Below are 19,328 nucleotides of genomic sequence, written 5' to 3' on the forward strand. Positions count from 1 at the left end.
GAAAGATAACCTAGTCCTGCTTGTTGTTATAATATTAATTCCTCTAAGTTCTTTAGTGTTACTCCTCTGCCTTCTTTTTTTTGAAAAAAAAATGCAGATAGAAAAAGGAGGTCCTGTTAAGCATGATGATAAGTACAAATCAGAAGTCATACCAGAAGGATGTAAAGGGATTACCTAATTAATGCCTTTGACTGTCAGGAACTTGCTGACTTTCAAAATTACATGTGCAAACTCTCACACAAAAATTCTCTTTGTGTCCAATATGTGGTTAGGCTTCATGTTTACAGATTCTTTAATAATGATTTGCTTGATTTTAAGTTGCAGTTCTTGGCTGCATGCTCATGCTGAATTTCCTTATCAGTTTTGAGCCCTAGCCTCTCATTGTGCTTCTCCCTTATGTCTTATGTATTCAGTCCTTTGGAGGTTGAATTCATGGGTATGAAAACTCAGGAAAAATATATGCTCTCCATCTGCTTGTTCCAGAGTGCCTCACAATTCCTTTTAAGCCAGGCTTCCACAGATGCTGATAAAGGATTATGCCTTGACACTTTCATGACTGTAGAAGTCAAGCACAAGGAAGGTGAAGTAAATACAATGGTGGAATTGTACTAAAAACTGAGGGATTGCCTTCAGCATTTCTGAGAAATGATACAGTTGAAAAGATATGTCAACTTTAAAGCTGTTTGATTACCTTGGAGAAAGAAGTCTGACATGCATTTTCATACAAATATGGTTTTTATGCAAAGTGAAAACCTTGTGCTTGTCAAAAAGCCCCACAGTGTATTGCTTTGTTTTGAGAGCTGGAGTTTGCATTTTTCATGAAGGGATACACACCTTTAGCAATGCAGGTTCTTATCCCTAAAATGTCTGTATTATGAGTATGTATTATGTATTATCTCTAAAATGTATGTATTGTGAGTATTTTAAGAAACTGTGAGCCAGGCTCATTTCTGACATAACTAGGGATTACTGCAGTCTGTATCTAAGATCTCTGTAGCAGGAGAGCAAAGAGAAATACTGGGTATGCTTTCCTTCTGTGGCAGCCTAGGAAAATGCAGAAATAAGTATTTCTCCACAAACTGTAGAGAAACAGTTACAACACTTACTGAGTGAACACTGAAAGTACACTGAGTAATAAAGGTGTATTATGTCATAGAATCATAGAATAGTTTGGCTTGGAAGGGATCTTTAAATGTCACTAAGTCTAATTCCCCCCTGCAGTGAACAGGGACACTTCAGCTAGATCAAGTTGCTCAGAGCCCTGTCCAGCCTTGACCTTGAATGTTTCCAGGGATGAGGCTTCTTCCACCTCTCTGGGCAACCTATTCCAGTGTTTCACCACCCTCACTGTAAACAATTTCTTCCTTATATCTAGTCTCTTTTAGTTTAAAACCATCACCCCTTGTCCTGTCGCTACACACCTTGCAAAAAGACTGTCGCGAGCTTTCTTAGAAGCCCCCTTTAAGTTGTGAAAGGCGGCAATAAGATCTCTTCAAAGCCTTCTCTCCTCCAGGCGGAACAACCCCAACTCTCTCAGCCTTTCTTCATAGCAGAGGTCTTCTCTGGACCCACTCCAACAGGTCCATGTCTTTCCTTTGCTGACCGCAGAGCTGGAGATGGTGCTCCAGGTGGGTGTTAACAGAGCAGAGCAGAGTGACAGAATCACCTCCCTCGACCTGCTGGCCACACTTCTTTTGATGAAGCCCAGAATACTGTTGGCCTTTTTGTGCTGCAAGCATGCACTACCGAATCATGTCCCGCTTTTCATGAGCAGGAACACCTTCCACTAGACCAGGTTGCTCGAAGCCCCATCCAACCTGGCCTTCAACACTTCCGGGGAGGGAGCATGTGTATGTGCACGTTTAATAATTTTAACTGTATTATTATTATGGAAACATTTTTGCATAGAAGTACTTTTTCTCTGTAATAGTTATATTTACACTAATAATGATTAGACAGTTAAGATTTCAGTTATCCTAACAGTAGATTCTTGGCTTTATATGTATCAAGTATGCTGCTTTTTGCTCATAAACATCTGCCCCCTTCTGCCTAATAATACAAAAAGTATTTAATGTGACAAGTTTCAAGTAGTTACTAACAGGTAGTTGTAATAAGAGTATAACTAAAAAAAAGTCCCACAGCCTATAGGGAGGTTATTCTTTAAAAGAGCATTGATCCTTTCAGGAAAAATCAGCTTCAACTTTGTGACGGCATGATAAAAAATTCATGACTTGCTGCTGTTGGATTCTAAAACCAGTTTAAAACAATTTAAAACGGTTTAAAACTGTTTCCCCTCGTCCTGTGATTAGGTTAGGGTTAGGGTTAGGGTTAGAGTTAGGGTTACATAAATTGTCCATCCCCATCCTTCCTGCAGACACCCTTTAAAGCACTGAAAGGTTGCTATAAGGTCTCCTCAGAGCCTTCTCTTCCTTGGGCTAAACAACCCTAACTCTCTCAGCCTGTCCTTATAGGGGGACTGAGCAAGCCCCTTGATCATCTTTGCAACCCTCCTCTGGACTCATTCCAACAGGACTGTGTCCTTCTCCTCCATTGGGGAGCCTGGAGCTGGACACAGTACTCCAAGTGGGGTCTTGCGAGAGCAGAGTAAAGGAGCAGAATCACCTCCCTTGACCTGCTGGTCATGCTTCTTTTGCTTCAGCCCAGGATGCAATTGGCTTTCTGGGCTGCAAGCACACATTTCTGGCTCATATTTAGTTTTCCATCCACCAATAGCCCCAAGTCCTTCTCCGCAGGGCTGCTCTCAATCCCTTCGTCTCCCAGCCTGTATTGATACCGGGGATTGCTCCAGCCCAAGTGCAGGACCCTGTACTTGGCCTTGTTGAATGTGATGATGTTCTCACAGGCCCACTTGTCAAGCTTGTCCAGGTCCCTCTGGCGGGCATCCCATCCCTCCAGCATGCGATGACACCACACAGCTCGGTGTTACCAGTAAACTTGCTGAGGATGTGCTCAATCGCACTGAGAGTGTCATTGGTGAAGATATTAAACAGGACCGGTCACAGTACAGTTTCCTGGGGGATGCCACTTGTCTGTCACCAATCTTCATTTGGACGTCGAGTCACTGAACACTACCCTATGGATATGACTATCCAACCCATTCCTTGTTCAGAAACAGTCCTTCCATCAAATCTGTATCTCTCCAGTTTAGAGGGAAGAATGATACTGTGAGGAACCATGACAAAGGATTTGACAGTCCGGATAGATGGCATCCATAGCTCTTCCCTTGCCCACTGATGTAATCACTTCCTCATAGAAGGCCACTAGGTTGGTCAGGCAGGACTTGCCCTTGGTGAAGCCTGTTGGCTGTATCAAATGTGATTTGAAATTGCAAATAATGTAGCACTGCTGACTAACAACATTCTTTCTGTTTGCTTTGATATGGTGTGGCACCTTCTTACAGAATAGTGAATAGCAGATAATAAGGCAAATGTTGTGGTAATCCTTCAGGAATGTCAGACAGGATTACCAGGAACCCTCTGTTCTCTTCTGTTGTAAAAATAGGCAGACAGGAACAAATTAGTTCAGTCACTCTGTGGCTGTCGAAGACCAGCTGTTAAGCTATATCTCTGCATCCTCTTTGTTTCATGCGACCAGCCAGGATATAGCTACTGACTGTCAGCCAGTCTGTCTACTATCACCGTACTATGGGAGCCACATAGTATGTTCATGAAACTGGAATTATCAAATTTTAATAGTGTTGGATTTTGGGGGTATTCTTTCAAGTACCCTTTATCACAGTATTTCAGATTTCCAATTCCATTTAAAATCAGTTTACTTTAAAAGCTGAGAACATTTTCCAGTGCAATAGTTGTTTCAAAAAGTACTTCAGTTCAGTTTGAGTTTACTTAATGATATTGAGTAGAATCTTATTATAACAAGAAAACTCAAAAATAAATACCAAAGAGCAGATTTACTCCAAATTTTACAGCAGAAGCCAGCACAATACTTTGGCAGCAGACTGTGTAGATGCAGACCTTTCAGGCTGCTGAGCAGCGCTGACTGAAGTCATCTTGAAATCCACAAAATAATTTGTGTGAATATATGTGGCTGACATTTTTCGGCATCATCGTTGTTCATTGCAGTCAGTGGGCAAGTGATTGCATAAAATGTTCTGCTCTGGGTATAGGACTATAAAAGCTTTGAGGAACATAATCTCACCAGCAAGATTAGAGATTTCCTGGAAATAATTTTGCTAACTGCAAGAATTAACCTAGTTTAATCATTGGTGTGTTGAATTGCTGAAGTGCCCAGAACATGATTATCATCAGCATCATGCACGCTCAGGCATCTCCTTGTGTCTTTTTGGTCTCTGTATGGTCAGAGTGTCCTTTTTTTCTTTCCTATTTGTCTTTCATCTCTAGTTTTAGATGGGAAGCACGTAGATCTAAACCATATTGCCAGGACGTCAAGTGCCCTGCCTTTCTGCTGCCACTTTTATTTCTTCTGAAGATTTAGCATCCTTTGTTGTTGGCTTCCTCTGAAGCCTCTTCAGCTACATCTGTTAAGTCAGAGGCCTTGTGCTAACATTCTGTTAATTCTTGAGTTTGTTGCTTCTCAATTTCATCCTTCCGCATCCCCATTCTTACTCTTTTTTTCTCTGTGAGTTTATGCAGCCCTTCTCTGGCAGTGTTGTCTCCTACATGTACTTCCATTTCTCTGATTATTTTTGGACTCCTTCTGGCATCCGTTTTCCACAGCTGTCCTTATTACCCAGTGGATGCCTCATCCCAGGTTTTAGAAAAGGAGAGCCGAGACTCATCAAGGCAGAGATCAGTGAGAATAGGTTTAAGCAAAGGTGCTGGCCGTAGCCTCAGCAGATACTGAGCCTTAATTAAACAACATATGGGGTCCCAAATGCTGCATGCAGGAAAGTCCATATTTAAGTTACTAGAAGCTCTTTCCAGGTAAGGAATTCAAATCTTTAGAACTCAAATTAAGATGGTAGGACAATAGTTCCATTTAGGCAAAAGCAGCTACAAAGATTATGTTGCAACACTGAAAACATTTATACAAAACAGTATGTGCGTTGTATATCATTATAAAATGAGGTATTAAATTCTATCTTGAAATGACACCTGGTTTTGCTTTGAGAGAGCCAGTAAAGTCATATTCCATTAGGCATACTTATGTGCAAGTAAGACACTGCACTGTACAAGCAAGAATATATCAGTATTTTTTACTGGTTTTGATAAGGCATGTTACAATCCAATCATAGTTATTTAAAAATTTAACAATGATAATATCCTGTATTTTTCGGTTACATGGCCTAAAGCTTTCTTAGTCTCTGCAAATGATGTAAGAAATGTTCATTTGGCAGATTCAGGTATCTGCAAATAGATTAAAAATAATGGACCTTTCAAAGTATCAGTATTTTACAGTTTAAAAACAATAGCCAGGCCTCTACTGAAATTCACCTGTGTGGAAAAATACTGAAAGATCATGAGGTGCATCAGCTGAAAACAGAATAATTGGACAGTATTTGTACATTTAAATGAAATACTAAATTGTTAACTGTCTTTTTTTAATGTTAACACTCTATCAAAAGTTGGATGTTTAGAAGCTCAGTTGTAAACCTCAATATAAAAATGATGGTGAAATCTTCCACAAATTCCTCAGGCAAATCATTTACAAATTCCTCCTTGAGCTAAATTTTTCTCTGTCCTGTTTTGTAGACCTACATTAATTATTGTATTTTTATATATATTTACACGTATGACAAACTTTAAGAAAAAAAGCACTGTAAGAAATTAAGTCTTACACAACATCTGGACAAAAAAGGTGATTTCATCGAAGATTATATCACACAGAAAATAATAGAAGTCCTAAAGATCTGGAGACCTCTGCATTCCATTATTTTTTCTTCTCTGCTAGAATATAGTAATACAATGTATTCAGATATATTTAATGATTTAATTTAGTTAGGTCTCATAACACCTGATGAAGTGAGTAAATATTTTTTTTCTGATGTCACAAGTGACAACAGAGTGGTTAAATTAAGTAACCCCTCTAAATCAAGTCAACATCAGCACTGGTATCAAAACAATGTTTGTGGGACAACATTATGAACACTACCTTAGCTCATATGTTTTGAGATTTTTTGTTTAATTTGGATGCATAAATATTTGAATGTCTGACCTGGGGAATTTTAAAAGAGCCTAGTTTCTAAAGCTCCTGCTGATTAGGTACTGTTCAAGGTTTACTAAGTTTTCCCAAACGTGGAGGCATCAAATTGGCAATACCTTGACAAGGCAGATTTTTAGAGTTCAGTGCTTCTGCTACACCTCTCTTTAGCATGCTACTGATCAAAAGCCTGTGACTTGTGAAATATCTGGGAGAGAAGACACTGCCATTTCTGTAATCTGTATTTTGCTGACCTGCAAGAATTTTTGCATAATCACTGCTTGAGTTTATGAAGCACATGCAAAAACATGTACATTTCCTGAATGTCTGCTGGTTCCTTATCTTTGTGTCTTTTACTGTGATGTTGTAGAGCTTGGATCATATGGAAACCTAAAATATTATGACACAATGACTGAAGAAGGTAAGAAATATTTTAGAATTGTTTGTTATCAGCTTTTCTTGAAGCCTTTTAAGCGCTTTTTATGTGTTTACTTTTTCCTTCATTTTTTAGTCCTATTTTTGGTTTCTTCATTTTTGAATAACTCCTTTTTGCATGTCTTCATTGACGGCGCGATCAGCTATGGCTCTTTTTTCAAGTTTTTCGTTTCAGCATTTCAGTTTTGCTATTTCAGATAAGGAAATACAAAGGAATGCTTCTATCAAAGAACATACATGCAAAACCACAACTGCAAATAATACAGCACATTATGACGTGGATTGTAGTTGCTTATTTTATGCCATACTTTACAATGCATTCAAGAAGATTGGTTGATTTATGGATATTCAAATGACTCAGTGTGAGAACAATTATTAAGTGACTTCCATTGTGTCAAGGGTTAGGGCTGGGCTGGCCACTAGACAAACGACAGATGCTCTCTATTAACCACTCTCCTTTCCCAAAGGGGAGGAGAAATGGAATACAGGAGAGAGGCTTAGGGATTGGGAAAGAAAACTAAAACTGCTTTGATGAAAAGAAGAATAACAATGAAATGAAGTATATACAAATATATACAAAACCAATACCAAACCCAACCCCCCTGATGGCAATCATCTCACTGTCGCCACTGATGCTGTGGGCAGACACTGGGGAAGGCCCAGACTGGCCCCAGTGGCAGATGGGCAACTGATGTAGGAGCTGGATTCTGGAACTGGGTTCAGGAATGAGCAGACTGGGATTGAAGGCAGAATGGACAGAGTCTTCCTTGGATGTTAGCCATTGAAGAGGAGGGCTTTGAACTTTGTGACCCCTCAGCTTTGTACAGAATATGACGACTATGGGATGGAACACCTTGTTGGTCAGTGTAGGGTCACCTGTCCCTTCTGCTCCTCCCTGCAGGTGCAGCCTCTTATTGACTGCACCCCACCGTGGTACACAGGATTCAGCAGTGACCTTGGTCTGCACAGGAGAAAGTTGAAGCAAGAGCCTTTCTGCACACCAGTCCCTGGAAGTGACTGTGAACATCAAGCGTTATCACTTCTGGAAGCAGACACTGTCTGCAAAAATACGCTGTTAACTTCAGACAGTGCAGTCGCTTGGAAGAGACTGAGCTGGAAAGTAAAATCACTGAACAGAATTAGTTCTAACTGAATCCAGGACACATTCACTGTCTCATTCAAAATTAATGAATAAACTTTAAAAACTAAGATGACTATTCTTGAAGTATTAATTGTACGCTTAATTGCAATGCAAAAATTATGCAATTTAAAATTGGTTCTAGCAATGCAAGAAGAGAGTAATTAGGGCCTGAACCAGAGCTCAATGAAGTCTTGGGAACTTTTTCTGCTGATTCAAAAGCACTGCAGTTTATTATACTAATGTGGGAAAGCAGTTAACTCATACTAAACTTCCAGCACAAGCTTTCAGTCCTAGTGTGGTCAGCATTTCTGTAATTTGCCTGAATTGAGACCTGATTGTCTGTAGGAGCAAGGCCTTTTGTCCAGCTCTCTGATTATAATGCCAGAGAGGTGGTTTTATGAATGTTCAGATCAGTAATCAGTAGCATGTTTGAGGATGGAGGTAAGCTTGAGGCCTGTGGAAAAGTTAGCTGCCTATTCCTACTTACTTTTATTGTTGCGAATATAAGGCAAATAGCTTAATTCTCTTTCTGAAAACCACAGTTATTGTATAGTTTAGTTTGCTCTTGTAGTTAAAAAGATTTCAAGAAAACCGTCATTATTTGACTTACTCATGATGATTTCTCCAGGGGGGAGAAAGAAAAAGTGATAACTTCTGATATTTCCCATTTTCTGTATCTGCTGTTGATACTGAAATATAACTGTACTGTTCTGGGGCTGGCTGTAGCAGACAGTTCCTTCCACCTTTGTGCCTGATGTTGGAAGATACTCCTTTCTTCTGCAGAAGACGTGAGGTCATAGAGTCTTTCTGCACCCCCCTCCATTGCCCAGATTCACCTTCTGATTCAGAGGGGTGGCACCAATATAAGAAAAGATGCCTGAGAGAAGATTTTTCTGGGCAAATAGTGGTGTCTTTGTTCTTTACGTACACCTCTCAAGCACCTGAAATGAGTCACTAACTCAGGCCATGCAGGTACGGCTACTAGAGCTAAAACTTTTGCAGTATGTCTCATCTCAGTCTTTATTACAATCGAGATGCAAAAGTCTTTTTTCATTGTAGCCTCAGTTGGATATGTTAAGGTTTTCATTTTTTTATGCTGAAGTATTAAATCTGCCATTTTAAAAATGTCACTACGTTAGTAGCCTTCTGATATTAATAAGTATTCTATTGACAGTTAAATGTACCCATGCAAGTATGATAAGTACTATGTAAGTATATATTAATGCTGCGTCTATGCTGAAGTAGTGCTGTTCATATTCAATGATGACACTGAATTGCTCTGAAAACACTCCTCATGAATAAATAATTCAGGTCCATATTGTAGCAACGGCAAAAATCCAGTAGCCAAAATCTTCTAGTAGCAAAAATAAGAAAGGAGTCTCTTCATCTTTAGGAGCATTGACACTGACAAGAATCTGTGATACAATCTGCCTTTTCAAATATAACTCTTATCATCATTTTCACATCTGTCACAAAGCAAGTAATAAATAGCATATCCCAGAAGCTGTTTTTAGATCAAAGTGTGCTATATTTTGAACCTTCTGTTTAGGTTTTCAGAAGTATAATCACTGTCACCCTGCATCACACTTACTGGCATTATCCATTTTCCTTTTTCTCTTCCCTTTTTGAGTGAGCTTTTTATACTTTTTCTTCGGAGAGTAAGTCACTGGAATATGTAAAGCCAGTTACGAATCCTTATCTCCAGGTCCTGAAACCCTGAGTGGAGATAAGTAGCAAATATTTCAGTCCTCCAGTGGAGAAGCACAGGCACATCTATTCTTGCTGCTACATCAGAACAATCAGAGACAAAAAGTGATGGTTATGTTGCAGTACACACAATCAGATGTAGCTTAATGGCCAGAGCGCCATTGTGCTTCAAGTCTCGGAAGCTGATCTCTATTGTTTTGTTTGCTGCTATTTGGTCTGACAGTGACTTTAAATTAATTGCAGATTGATCAGGCCCAACTACCAAATAGGAAGAGACCCTTGTAAGAGTGATCTTGTGCTGTCACGTAACCTCCACCAAGAGCCTACCACCTGACAAAACAGCATATATTTTCATTTGATACTTCTGCAGGATTTTAAAGTTAAAGGAAGAAGCATAATGAGGTGGATTTATGGAATTGATCATTTGTGACCTAGTAGTTGTGTTCCACAACTGGCCACAAGCAGGACTGGTAGGTACAGCTCAAACTGCTCAACAGCCACAGATTCAACATCTTCAGACTCATGAAAGTTTGGCTATAGCTGCATAGATGTAGTAATTTGCATTTCATCAGAGACAGAGAACTAGACAAATGGTAGAGTCTTGACTTTTTTAAACGACTTAATTGAAGGTAATCTATTTTCCTATCAAAAATCCTATCAAAAGGCCTTTTCTGACCTAGGGAATCTGTAGCCTGCAATTTAGATTGTAGTCAAAGGATTGGCCTTTTGATATATGCTTGGTCAAGAAGAGAATCTCAGCCAGCTGGTGCCAGATGGAGGTACTCATGCAGATCAAGGCCTATCTATATTATACAAAACTGTTTTGTTTGCTTATATTCAAATAAAACCAATTTAGTTTAAGCTACCTTCTTTGTAATCACCTGGCCTTGATCTCCTGTTCCTTCTACCCTATACTTTGGAAGCTAAAATGAGCTGCAGAATCTATCTTGAATGCAGCAAAGCTATATTAATTAGGAATTTTCAATAACAATTGTGCCCTATATTCTGTCTGTGGAAGCTAGCGTTTTCATTCACCTAAACTCTCACGTTACCAGATGGTGTGAAAATTACTCTTAGGTATTCAAACCCGTAATATAGGACTCTTAAAGAGAAAACATAAGCTCCTACCTCCTCCTACAAGTAAGAACAGTAACATAAAATTCCTATGGATCATTTCTATAAATTTGAATAACAGAGATATTGTAAGCTAGTCCTTTTCCTGGTGGCTCTGTGCTTCCTCTTCGCTGAAAGAGTTCTGATTTGGTTTGAAGGACGAAAGTGGCAGGGAAAGGGAGGAAGGAGGAATAGCTCTGTTGTCTTTTTACATGTCACTGTCTTCATGCAGGCTAGTAGTACTGCTTTCCTCAGTTTCGTGCTTTTGATAGTTGATATTATGTCTTTTAATAATTTCCTCACATTGTTACCTACACTGAGTGAATTAAACGAAAGATAATGGTGTAAAACAATGTAAGCTAAACTGTGCACGTAGTGAGAAATACTGAAAATACATTTTCGATTTCAAATGTCGAGGTTAATTTCCATGACAGAGACTTATAACTGTGCAACAGTCTCCTGAATGAAGTAATAAAACTTAAAATGTTAAAAGTCGATGTAAGAAATTCTTCCTGAAGATGGAAGGAGGCTTTTGAAAATGTGAAAAAAAATTAAGATAACTTCAATTAAGATAATCTAAACCAGTGTGAATCTCTGTGGAGATACCTCCTTTTCCATTCAATATGGCTTAAGTTTCTCTATTAAAAAATCCTAAACAATTTCAGACAATCTCACAATGAAAGACTAGAGTATCCTTATAGAATTCTGCATCACTTTAAATTAACTTTTTTAATTGAACCTTAAATGAAAAGTTCCTAAAATGTTCTGGAGTAGGTGCAGAAATGGATAGCTCCACAGATTATTCTCGGAAAATGTCACAGTTGCATCATTTGTATCACTTGCAAAATATGCTTTTGTGTATTTGGGACATCACAAGCAAAATTCTCAAACATATGAAGCTGAGTTACAGTCTGAAAATCAAAGCAATCCTTTAGCAAACTGACATACATGTTGTATGAAAATTATGCAGTATCTGCATGTGCTTCTGGATAAGCACTTTTCAAATTCTGCAAGTGTTTAAAAAGAAGTGAGGAACAGACTTGCCTCTTAGCATTTCAGCTTAAAATATTTGGAAACATCATTAGCAATTTTTCCTCTGTTTTTTCTTTCTCGTATTTGATATCTCAGGCAATTCACTTTCTCTCTTTCTCTTTCTTTCTCTAACTATTGGTTTCTTTTCCCCCTTCAAACTGAAATCTCTGCCACTGACTCTGTGCACTGAAATAATGAGATGGCTTGTGATTTAAGATTGTGTTTTACACTTAGATACTCTTCTGCAGGCAATTTTACTCTAGGTACCATGTACCAAAAAATATAATATTTGCAATTATGAATGGTTAATTATTTGTTTTTTTAGTATGATGCATTTGTGAAAAGATAGGAGCTTCTGAAAGGTTCGTGCTGCCTATTAAATCATTGTGGTATTTTTATTACTCTCCAAGTGATTTGCTGTTAATAAATTAATTCCACTTCCCAGCAAATAATAGCTGCTAGTCCCAGTGGATTGTGCATATGTTTCTTCTCATACAAAAGTGTTAGTTGGTACAGGGATTTGAAGCTTCTGTTTGTGAGGAGAGAGAATTGCTTCCTTCGCTAATGATTTATTCTTGTGTGTCTTTTGTTTTAGCTTGGAAACGGTGACTTATCCAATTAACTAAGTTCGTTCATGCCTTCTCAGTGTTACTTCCCACTGTTAATCAATTATGTGATACCATTGAAATACCTTTTGCTCTTAAGCCTGTAATGGTTTTGCTGCAGAGATGCCAACAGTTTTTAATGGATTTTTTTCTTTTTTTACTGGAGATGAAGAATTAAAACAGTTGTGGGCCCTGTATGGTAATAGTGTCCTTAATTAGTAGTATATTGTACTATAGCCACCGGTTACACTTTTAAAAAAGATAAAGACTTAAAGAGCAATAGCAATGAGGATAACGGTAAAGAAAGGCAGAAATTTCTTGTTTGTACATGATATAGACAGTCATAAGCTGTCCAGAGTGCTTACATAGAAAGATCAACCAATGTAGAGGAAGGATTAAATTAATTTCGTTTAGTATTCATCATCTTTGATGTTGCATAGTTTGAACATGTCATTGGGACTCAGTGGTCAATAAAGAATGACAGGACCTGTGACCTCTCTCAGGACAGGATGAGATGCCCTGGAGACAGCCTAGATGATGAGTTGCAAGGTTAATCTCACGGGAAGACAAAAAAAAAAACCTGTCAGGCTGAGAAGAAAACTTACCTTTGAGAAGCTGATGTGGAAGTCATGTATTCTGGAGATTTCTTCTTCCTCTTCTGAAGTATCTGAACAAGTCACAGGCACATAGCTGAGTGCAAAGTGACAGAGTTGACCACAGTCGCCATGATGTGACATATGGGTTCGTCTGAAATTCTGTGTTACCATACTACTGTCTGAGACCCCAGACTGTTTGTGTTTGTTTATAGTATCTTTATTCATCTATAATCATCTTGTGTTTAGGATGAAGTCATACACCAGCATTTTTATGGGTGGAACTTTACTGACTGCTTCCAAAGGAAAATAGGGGATTTTGTTCTCAATTTCTTGTTCAATTTGTTGCTGAGTTCTCATAGACAAAAAAATACATTTCTATTTCCACTAAAAAGAAAAAAATATATGAGAACATCATATGGTGTTTAATAACATGTTTGCTTTTGGAAGAGGGATGGAATGGATTATCAGCATTGATTTATGGAGCCTAAGATATGGCAAAGAAACTTTGCTTCTCCAAATGGCTGCATTTTAATAATGACAGTGCTTTCTTTTAGGAAAGTTCAAGGAAAGGGCCTCAATTCTACATAAGATTGCCAAAAAGAAGTGCCAGGTGGAAGACAGTGAAAGGCAGAATGGAGCTGCTAATCACGGTGAGTGCAGCAGTACAGATTTGTCACCTCTTCCTGAGGGCCCTTTTCACTGTTTTATTTTCCTTGAAAATTCTTAGGGATTAATTTCTCCCTTTACTTCACTTACGCTCTCTCAGTAAAAATGTTCTGATCCCCTATGCAAAAGCATATGAAACTTATGGAGGGGACGGGAGTTAAGTGCAAGAACAAAAAGCCAGTTAAGCTATCTAGAAAACCTCCTGGCAGGTTTGACAAGAAAAAAAGCAATGCTGATTTTGGATATGTCTTGAAGTGACAGAGATAGATAGACAAAACTTATTTTCAGTTTATATGTGAAAATTTAATTAATTTCTTGAGTTGCTCTGGAATAATATGTGTTTTATGTGGTATCATCCATGTTAAAAAAAGAAACAACCTTCATATTTAAGATTTTATTCGTCTGTCTACTACTTGCTGAGAGTCATTCAGGCCCTTCTGTGCTAATTGTGCAAAATCAGCTTACTAAGGTTTTCCATTAGTTAAGGGTAAGCATATGTATTTTGGTTCAAAAGTTCCTATGCTAGAAGAAAACCTGTACTATGCCCTATTTTTCTTACTTAACCTCAGCATGTTCTCTGCATTAGAAAACCGGGTGCAAATGTATCTGATAAAAGCTGATTCATATATGAGTTGACTCTGTTTTCTGACACTGTGCTGTGTTTAGATACAAAGAACTTCCAGAATCAAGCAGTTGGATGGGAGAGCCTGTTAATAAACCATAATGCTGCTGTGGGGTTAAGAGGCAACACAAATGCACTGAAATAATTAGAGCTAGTCTAGCACTCCGTAGCTGTGATCTTAGATTTTTAATTTAGGAGAATCTTAGGATAGCAGTAATAGTGACTAGACAGCTGTATTTGCTTCTGTGCACAAGAACATACCATGAGGCATGTTAAACTTGAGTTAGACATTTCATATTGCTGTTCCCTGTAACTCGATAATGTCCAAAGGATTTTTGGCTGTTGATACTTTTATCTAGTACATACCTGAAGAGATTATTACTGTTTAGAGAATCCCAAGACAATCAAAGTAAGAATAAATTTGAATAAATTTGAATAAATTTGACACCAGGAACAAAAGGTCCAATTTTCTCCCTTTAATTCCTTTAAAAGTTTAGCACAAGAGCTACATAATTCTGTTTTAAAGATCATCCTCTATTATTGGATGTTATTAGCCCATCCATTTTTTGCACAAGAAAGAGCATGATTACAGCTTGGAAGCAGCTTTACTAATTGCTGAAGTTAGTGTGTTACAAAAGTTATATCTTGTTGAATATATCCCCTCACCTGTAAATGCTGCATTCTTCAATGTCCGGGGAGAATGCTGTATGTCACTTTCTACCTGAAAGGTAGGCTCAGTGAGCTTAGCATAATCAAAGAGCACTGAATATTGCAAAGAATGTAAATTTTTCTAGGACAGTTCTTCAAATGTAAGCTCTCATAAGAATTTCATTGGAAGTGTGTACTGGTAAAATGGAAAACAGAATTTTTGTCTTTCTCTTTTAAAGACAGTTGTTGGTACACCTTCAGTATTTGATGATTTACACAGGCTGAATGTATGACAGCAGTTTCAGTAATATCTTCGTTATTCAATGTTCTTTTCTGTTGTTCTCCCACTCTTATTTACGGATGATGACACAGAAAAAAGTGCAAAAGTGGAAGTTGCAGTAACACCGCCAAGTGATTCAGGACCAATGCAGAATGGAATCGCCCATAACGTTGAAGAAGAGGTTAATGTCTTTTTTTTATTCTTCCTTTTTTTTTTATATTGGTAAATATATTGCATGCTTGATTGCCCTTTTCACTGAAAGTATACATCCTGATAGCAAGAAGCTGCTAATATGAACTGTCTACAATATATTTAGTCATTTATAACTGAACCCAATGTATGCTTTGCTATATATGAAAGCTCTTCTCTTGTGCCTGTGCCCTCCAGTGCGTAAGGTAAGATGGTAGTCTGCAATGTATTCTTTTAGGATATACGTTTTTACTTATCAAATTAAGCTGAATAAGTTAGTTTACTAGTGTTGCTATGGTTCTTATTGCATGTGGTTAAAGTCTGCAGAAGGAGTAATTAAACATATAAGTGTATCTATTTTAACATGCACTTTTTGCAGGTAATAAGTAACTGCAAAACTGTGTCTAACTTGCACAATGACTACTGAAATAGCTACAGAGTTGAGCTTGCTTCTTTTTAAATAAGTTGTGATTCTCAAGAATAGGTGACCACAAAATTTGGCCCTGCCAGGCCATTTTTTAATGTCTTCCTTTTTTTTTTCTATTTTATTTTATTAATACCATCTGCATCCCAAGTAGGCAAACAGGTGGAAAAATGCTGGTGAATTGATTTTGCTAAACTTGGGCACTGCTCTTTCAGAATGAGGCAGCAAAACCTGCATAGATAAAGACTTGTTAAAAATAATCCTTGATGCAGAAGCTTTTATGATGGTTTTGTTTGCACACTTTAGTTCTTAGCCTTCTCCTTAGGCTATAGTGACACAAGAAAGGTACTGCAAGAAGTGGCTGAGCAGCGGTGTGTACCAAAACATGAGCTTCCCCTTATTAAAAGTAGGATGAGCTGTGTTGCAGTTACAGACAAGCAAACTTATGCAAGAAAGGTGATGGCCATGTTTTGTTTTGAATTGTCGCAGGTATTTTGATATTTTAATTCTTTCCACTTATTTATCATTTTAAAAAATTCTTAGTCCAAGTCAGAGATCATCTTCATGATCTCTTCATGATCTCTTCAGAGACCACCTCTATGACCTAAACAATATCACCGTAGGTGAAATTCTTGCCTTGAAAGATCCTTCAAGCCACAGGAAAACTTAGAAGTAGTGTACAAGTAACAGAGCGTGTCTATGTTTGTTGGCTGCTTCCTAAGTACAATTATCCCCCACAAGGACCATAATTTGTACTGAAACACACTTTTAACAGGGAGAGATTTTTTTTTCTGCAAGACTGGGACAAAACACAGTGATTTGTGCTAGGATTTGGGAAAAGATTCACAGATGGATGTGGAGAAATGACAAGGTGATTCTGGCCAACTGGTGTTGGTTTGTGTTAGAGCTACAAATATTGGCAGATAGCTTTTATTCTTGACTGTTTACAAATAATGTTGGTCTCTGGGAATATAAACTGAGAATCAGAATCAAGGATGAGAAAGAGATGGCTAGTTTTTGATATCTTGAATGATCGGTGATGGTAATAAGTCTCCCGTGGGAAGAAGAGCATAGTAGAACATCAAATTACCTTTTCTGTTAATCATCTCAGTTGTTAGGACTGACATACCGCTTAAAGATCCTTGGGAGCCAAACAAAGCATTACTGTTATGTAACTGAGATGAGTAAAATCTATGTCATAAAAAATCTCAGCACCATGCTTCACCATTCAAAATTTTAATGTGAGGAAACATCGATTTTCAGATCCATGGATCCTGTTCTGAGAGTTCAACTTTCACTGCTGCAGTGAAATATGTCTTTGGACTTCAGAAAAACAAACAAACAAAAAATTTACAAAATGCAAAGCAGAGTGGTTTTAGACTTCTGTTTTTAAAGGTCAGGAAGGGATGTCATAGCCCGGTAAAACCTGTTAGGGTGTACATAAGTCAATCTGTGGCATGTATGAAGACTTAACAGACTGTAATAGATTCAGTAGCTTCAGAAGAAAACTGATGTTGCTTTGTAAGACTTGTTTCACTGAGATCTTTTGGTGAGAACAATGCAGGAAAAGCAATCAACACAATCATATGTCACAGCAATGGGCATATGCTATCATTTTGCATGTAATGAAGCAATTTCTGAGCTTGTTCAGAAATTTGCAAGGTCGAGCAGCCAGTCACATCATTCAAGACAATGGTTTCAATTTCAAGCAACTGCAGGGTAAGAAGGGAAAATTATTACAGGAGTGCATTCCTCAACGATGTCTTCCTTTCATCTCGCTTTAGACATTTTAAACTTTCAGTGAGACAGTGTTTGGAATTTTCGTGTTAATTTCAGCAAATATTAGGACATTCTGAAAAACGCTTGTGCTGTATCAGAGGTGAGATCCATTATTTAGCCTTATCCAAATGACTAGATGGAGCAAGCAGGGAGATTTTAACAGCTGGAGGAGTGATTCTGCAGATTTAGCTGCATCACTCTGGAAGAGAGGGTAAAAAAATAGCAATCCCCTAGGAACATTTTGAGACAGTCCATGCTGGGTTCCTCCCTGGTGGCCTTTCTAATTTTGTCTTCTTCCAATGATAACCTGGCAGCTGCTGCTGTCTCAAGCTGCTTCAGTTATTGATGTGCTAAACCTATGTTGTAATTTAAAAGCATATACTGGAATTTTTGAAAAGTTGTTAAAGAAAAGGTCTGTTCATCTATGTAACAAATAAAGAGTCTCTATGATATTTAGAAGCCTACTTCGCTGTGAGGTTCTCTGCTTGCTCTGTACTACACCCTTTCCTATCAGCCTCTGATTACACTGGAACCACTAATCACCGCCCTCTAGGCGATTCAGCCTATTTTCAGTCCACATCACATACATCCAGATTATATGTCAACTTTCCTATGAGGATCTCATGGGACAGTATCGAAGACCTTACTGAAGTGCAGGTAGACAATATCCACTCTTCTACCATCATCTATCGGGCCAGGTACAGGAACACTGCCTACATTTTTGAGCACAGCTTCCTGATACAGCATCCCAAACTGTGGTATTATTCTGAAGCTAACACTTGGCTCTTCACTTTCCTTCTGCTTTATATATTGACTTCATGGACATTTATAGGATTACTCCTATTACTATAGGATTTATAGAAGTGTAGGCAATGACAGAATCACATACAAAGCATTCTAATGACCTATTTCTTTGATGAAGATTAGAATTTGAGGGAGGGAAATTGGTCTTTGCCCTCCCAAGCTTCCTTTCTAGCTTTACCCAACTTTATAGAAGCACTGTGACCCCTAGAAAACAGCGTATCTTCAGATACACTGAATGGTATCAGTTTTAAGAGCAGCTCTGTTCAGCGAAGTAACGCTGGAGGTGCAGGATAGTATGCCAGGCAGTCCTCACCAATAGTTCCTCCTTCTCTTTGAAAAACTCCCTCATTAAAGCTGAGCGACAAGAACAAACCTGTTACAGCTTAGAGTCTTGACCTACAAATGCTCTTGAATTTTGATCTTTTCATGAACAAGAATTCTCCAAGTATTTTACACTGAGAACATAATTTGCTTCTGTTCCGTGAGTAGAATTCAGTCTGGCAGCTTGAATTTTTTTGTAATTTTTTCCTGATTCCGATGCAAAAGAAAGTGCTGTTGTGTCAGAATTTGGAAATACAGGATAAAATTTCCATACGTGCTGTTTAGAAAATCTCTTAAAAATAAAACTTACCATTTGTGCCTCCATGTCCCAGTGATGGTTGTATAGAACCAAGAAAATTAGAGGCACTCTCTATCTTGGGGAACCAAGCTGCAAATACACCTTTGGGGGAAAAAATGTTGTCCTGAAAACTGTGGGCTTGGAAATGGCTGTAGTCATAGCAGGTTATCAGGTATTCCTAAAACATGTTTACAGTGAGGATACAGAAGACATGCATAGGGATCTAGTTCTTTCTCCTCCATTGTCAAGTTCCACTATGCTTTTCATGCTTTTCTTTCCTGCAAAACAAGCATAGTCATACTTGTGCTTTTTTGTACTTTTCTCTGGTGCGGATTATGGTGCCCAGATCTAAATCTCAAGATACAAACATTTCAGTGATACCAAATTCTGTATTGGAGTTCAAATTGCCTGAAAATAAGTATATTAAAAATTGTATGTTCCACAAGTAAGTACAATGAGAATATGCAAATAAATCCATCTTACTTATAAAACCTCTATTCATTTAAAAGTATGATGTTGAGCAATGG

At 38.1% G+C, this 19,328-nt stretch overlaps 1 protein-coding gene across 2 annotated transcripts in view; it reads left to right on the forward strand.

The window, feature by feature from the left end:
* The window catches only part of SLC24A2 (solute carrier family 24 (sodium/potassium/calcium exchanger), member 2), a 108,571-nt gene that overhangs the window by 68,212 nt on the left and 21,031 nt on the right, over positions 1-19,328 (forward strand). The window contains exons 4-6 of one of the 2 annotated variants that reach the window (XM_010133328.1): positions 6,512-6,562; positions 13,325-13,420; positions 15,079-15,167. In XM_010133328.1, coding sequence (XP_010131630.1) covers positions 6,512-6,562; positions 13,325-13,420; positions 15,079-15,167 — 236 coding nt within the window. The remainder of the gene's footprint in view (positions 1-6,511; positions 6,563-13,324; positions 13,421-15,078; positions 15,168-19,328) is intronic. The other variant, XM_010133401.1, reaches the window with a different exon arrangement.

This window comes from Buceros rhinoceros, unplaced genomic scaffold (genome assembly GCF_000710305.1).
Source record: "Buceros rhinoceros silvestris isolate BGI_N320 unplaced genomic scaffold, ASM71030v1 scaffold2100, whole genome shotgun sequence".
NCBI classification, from domain to species: Eukaryota; Metazoa; Chordata; class Aves; order Bucerotiformes; family Bucerotidae; genus Buceros; species Buceros rhinoceros.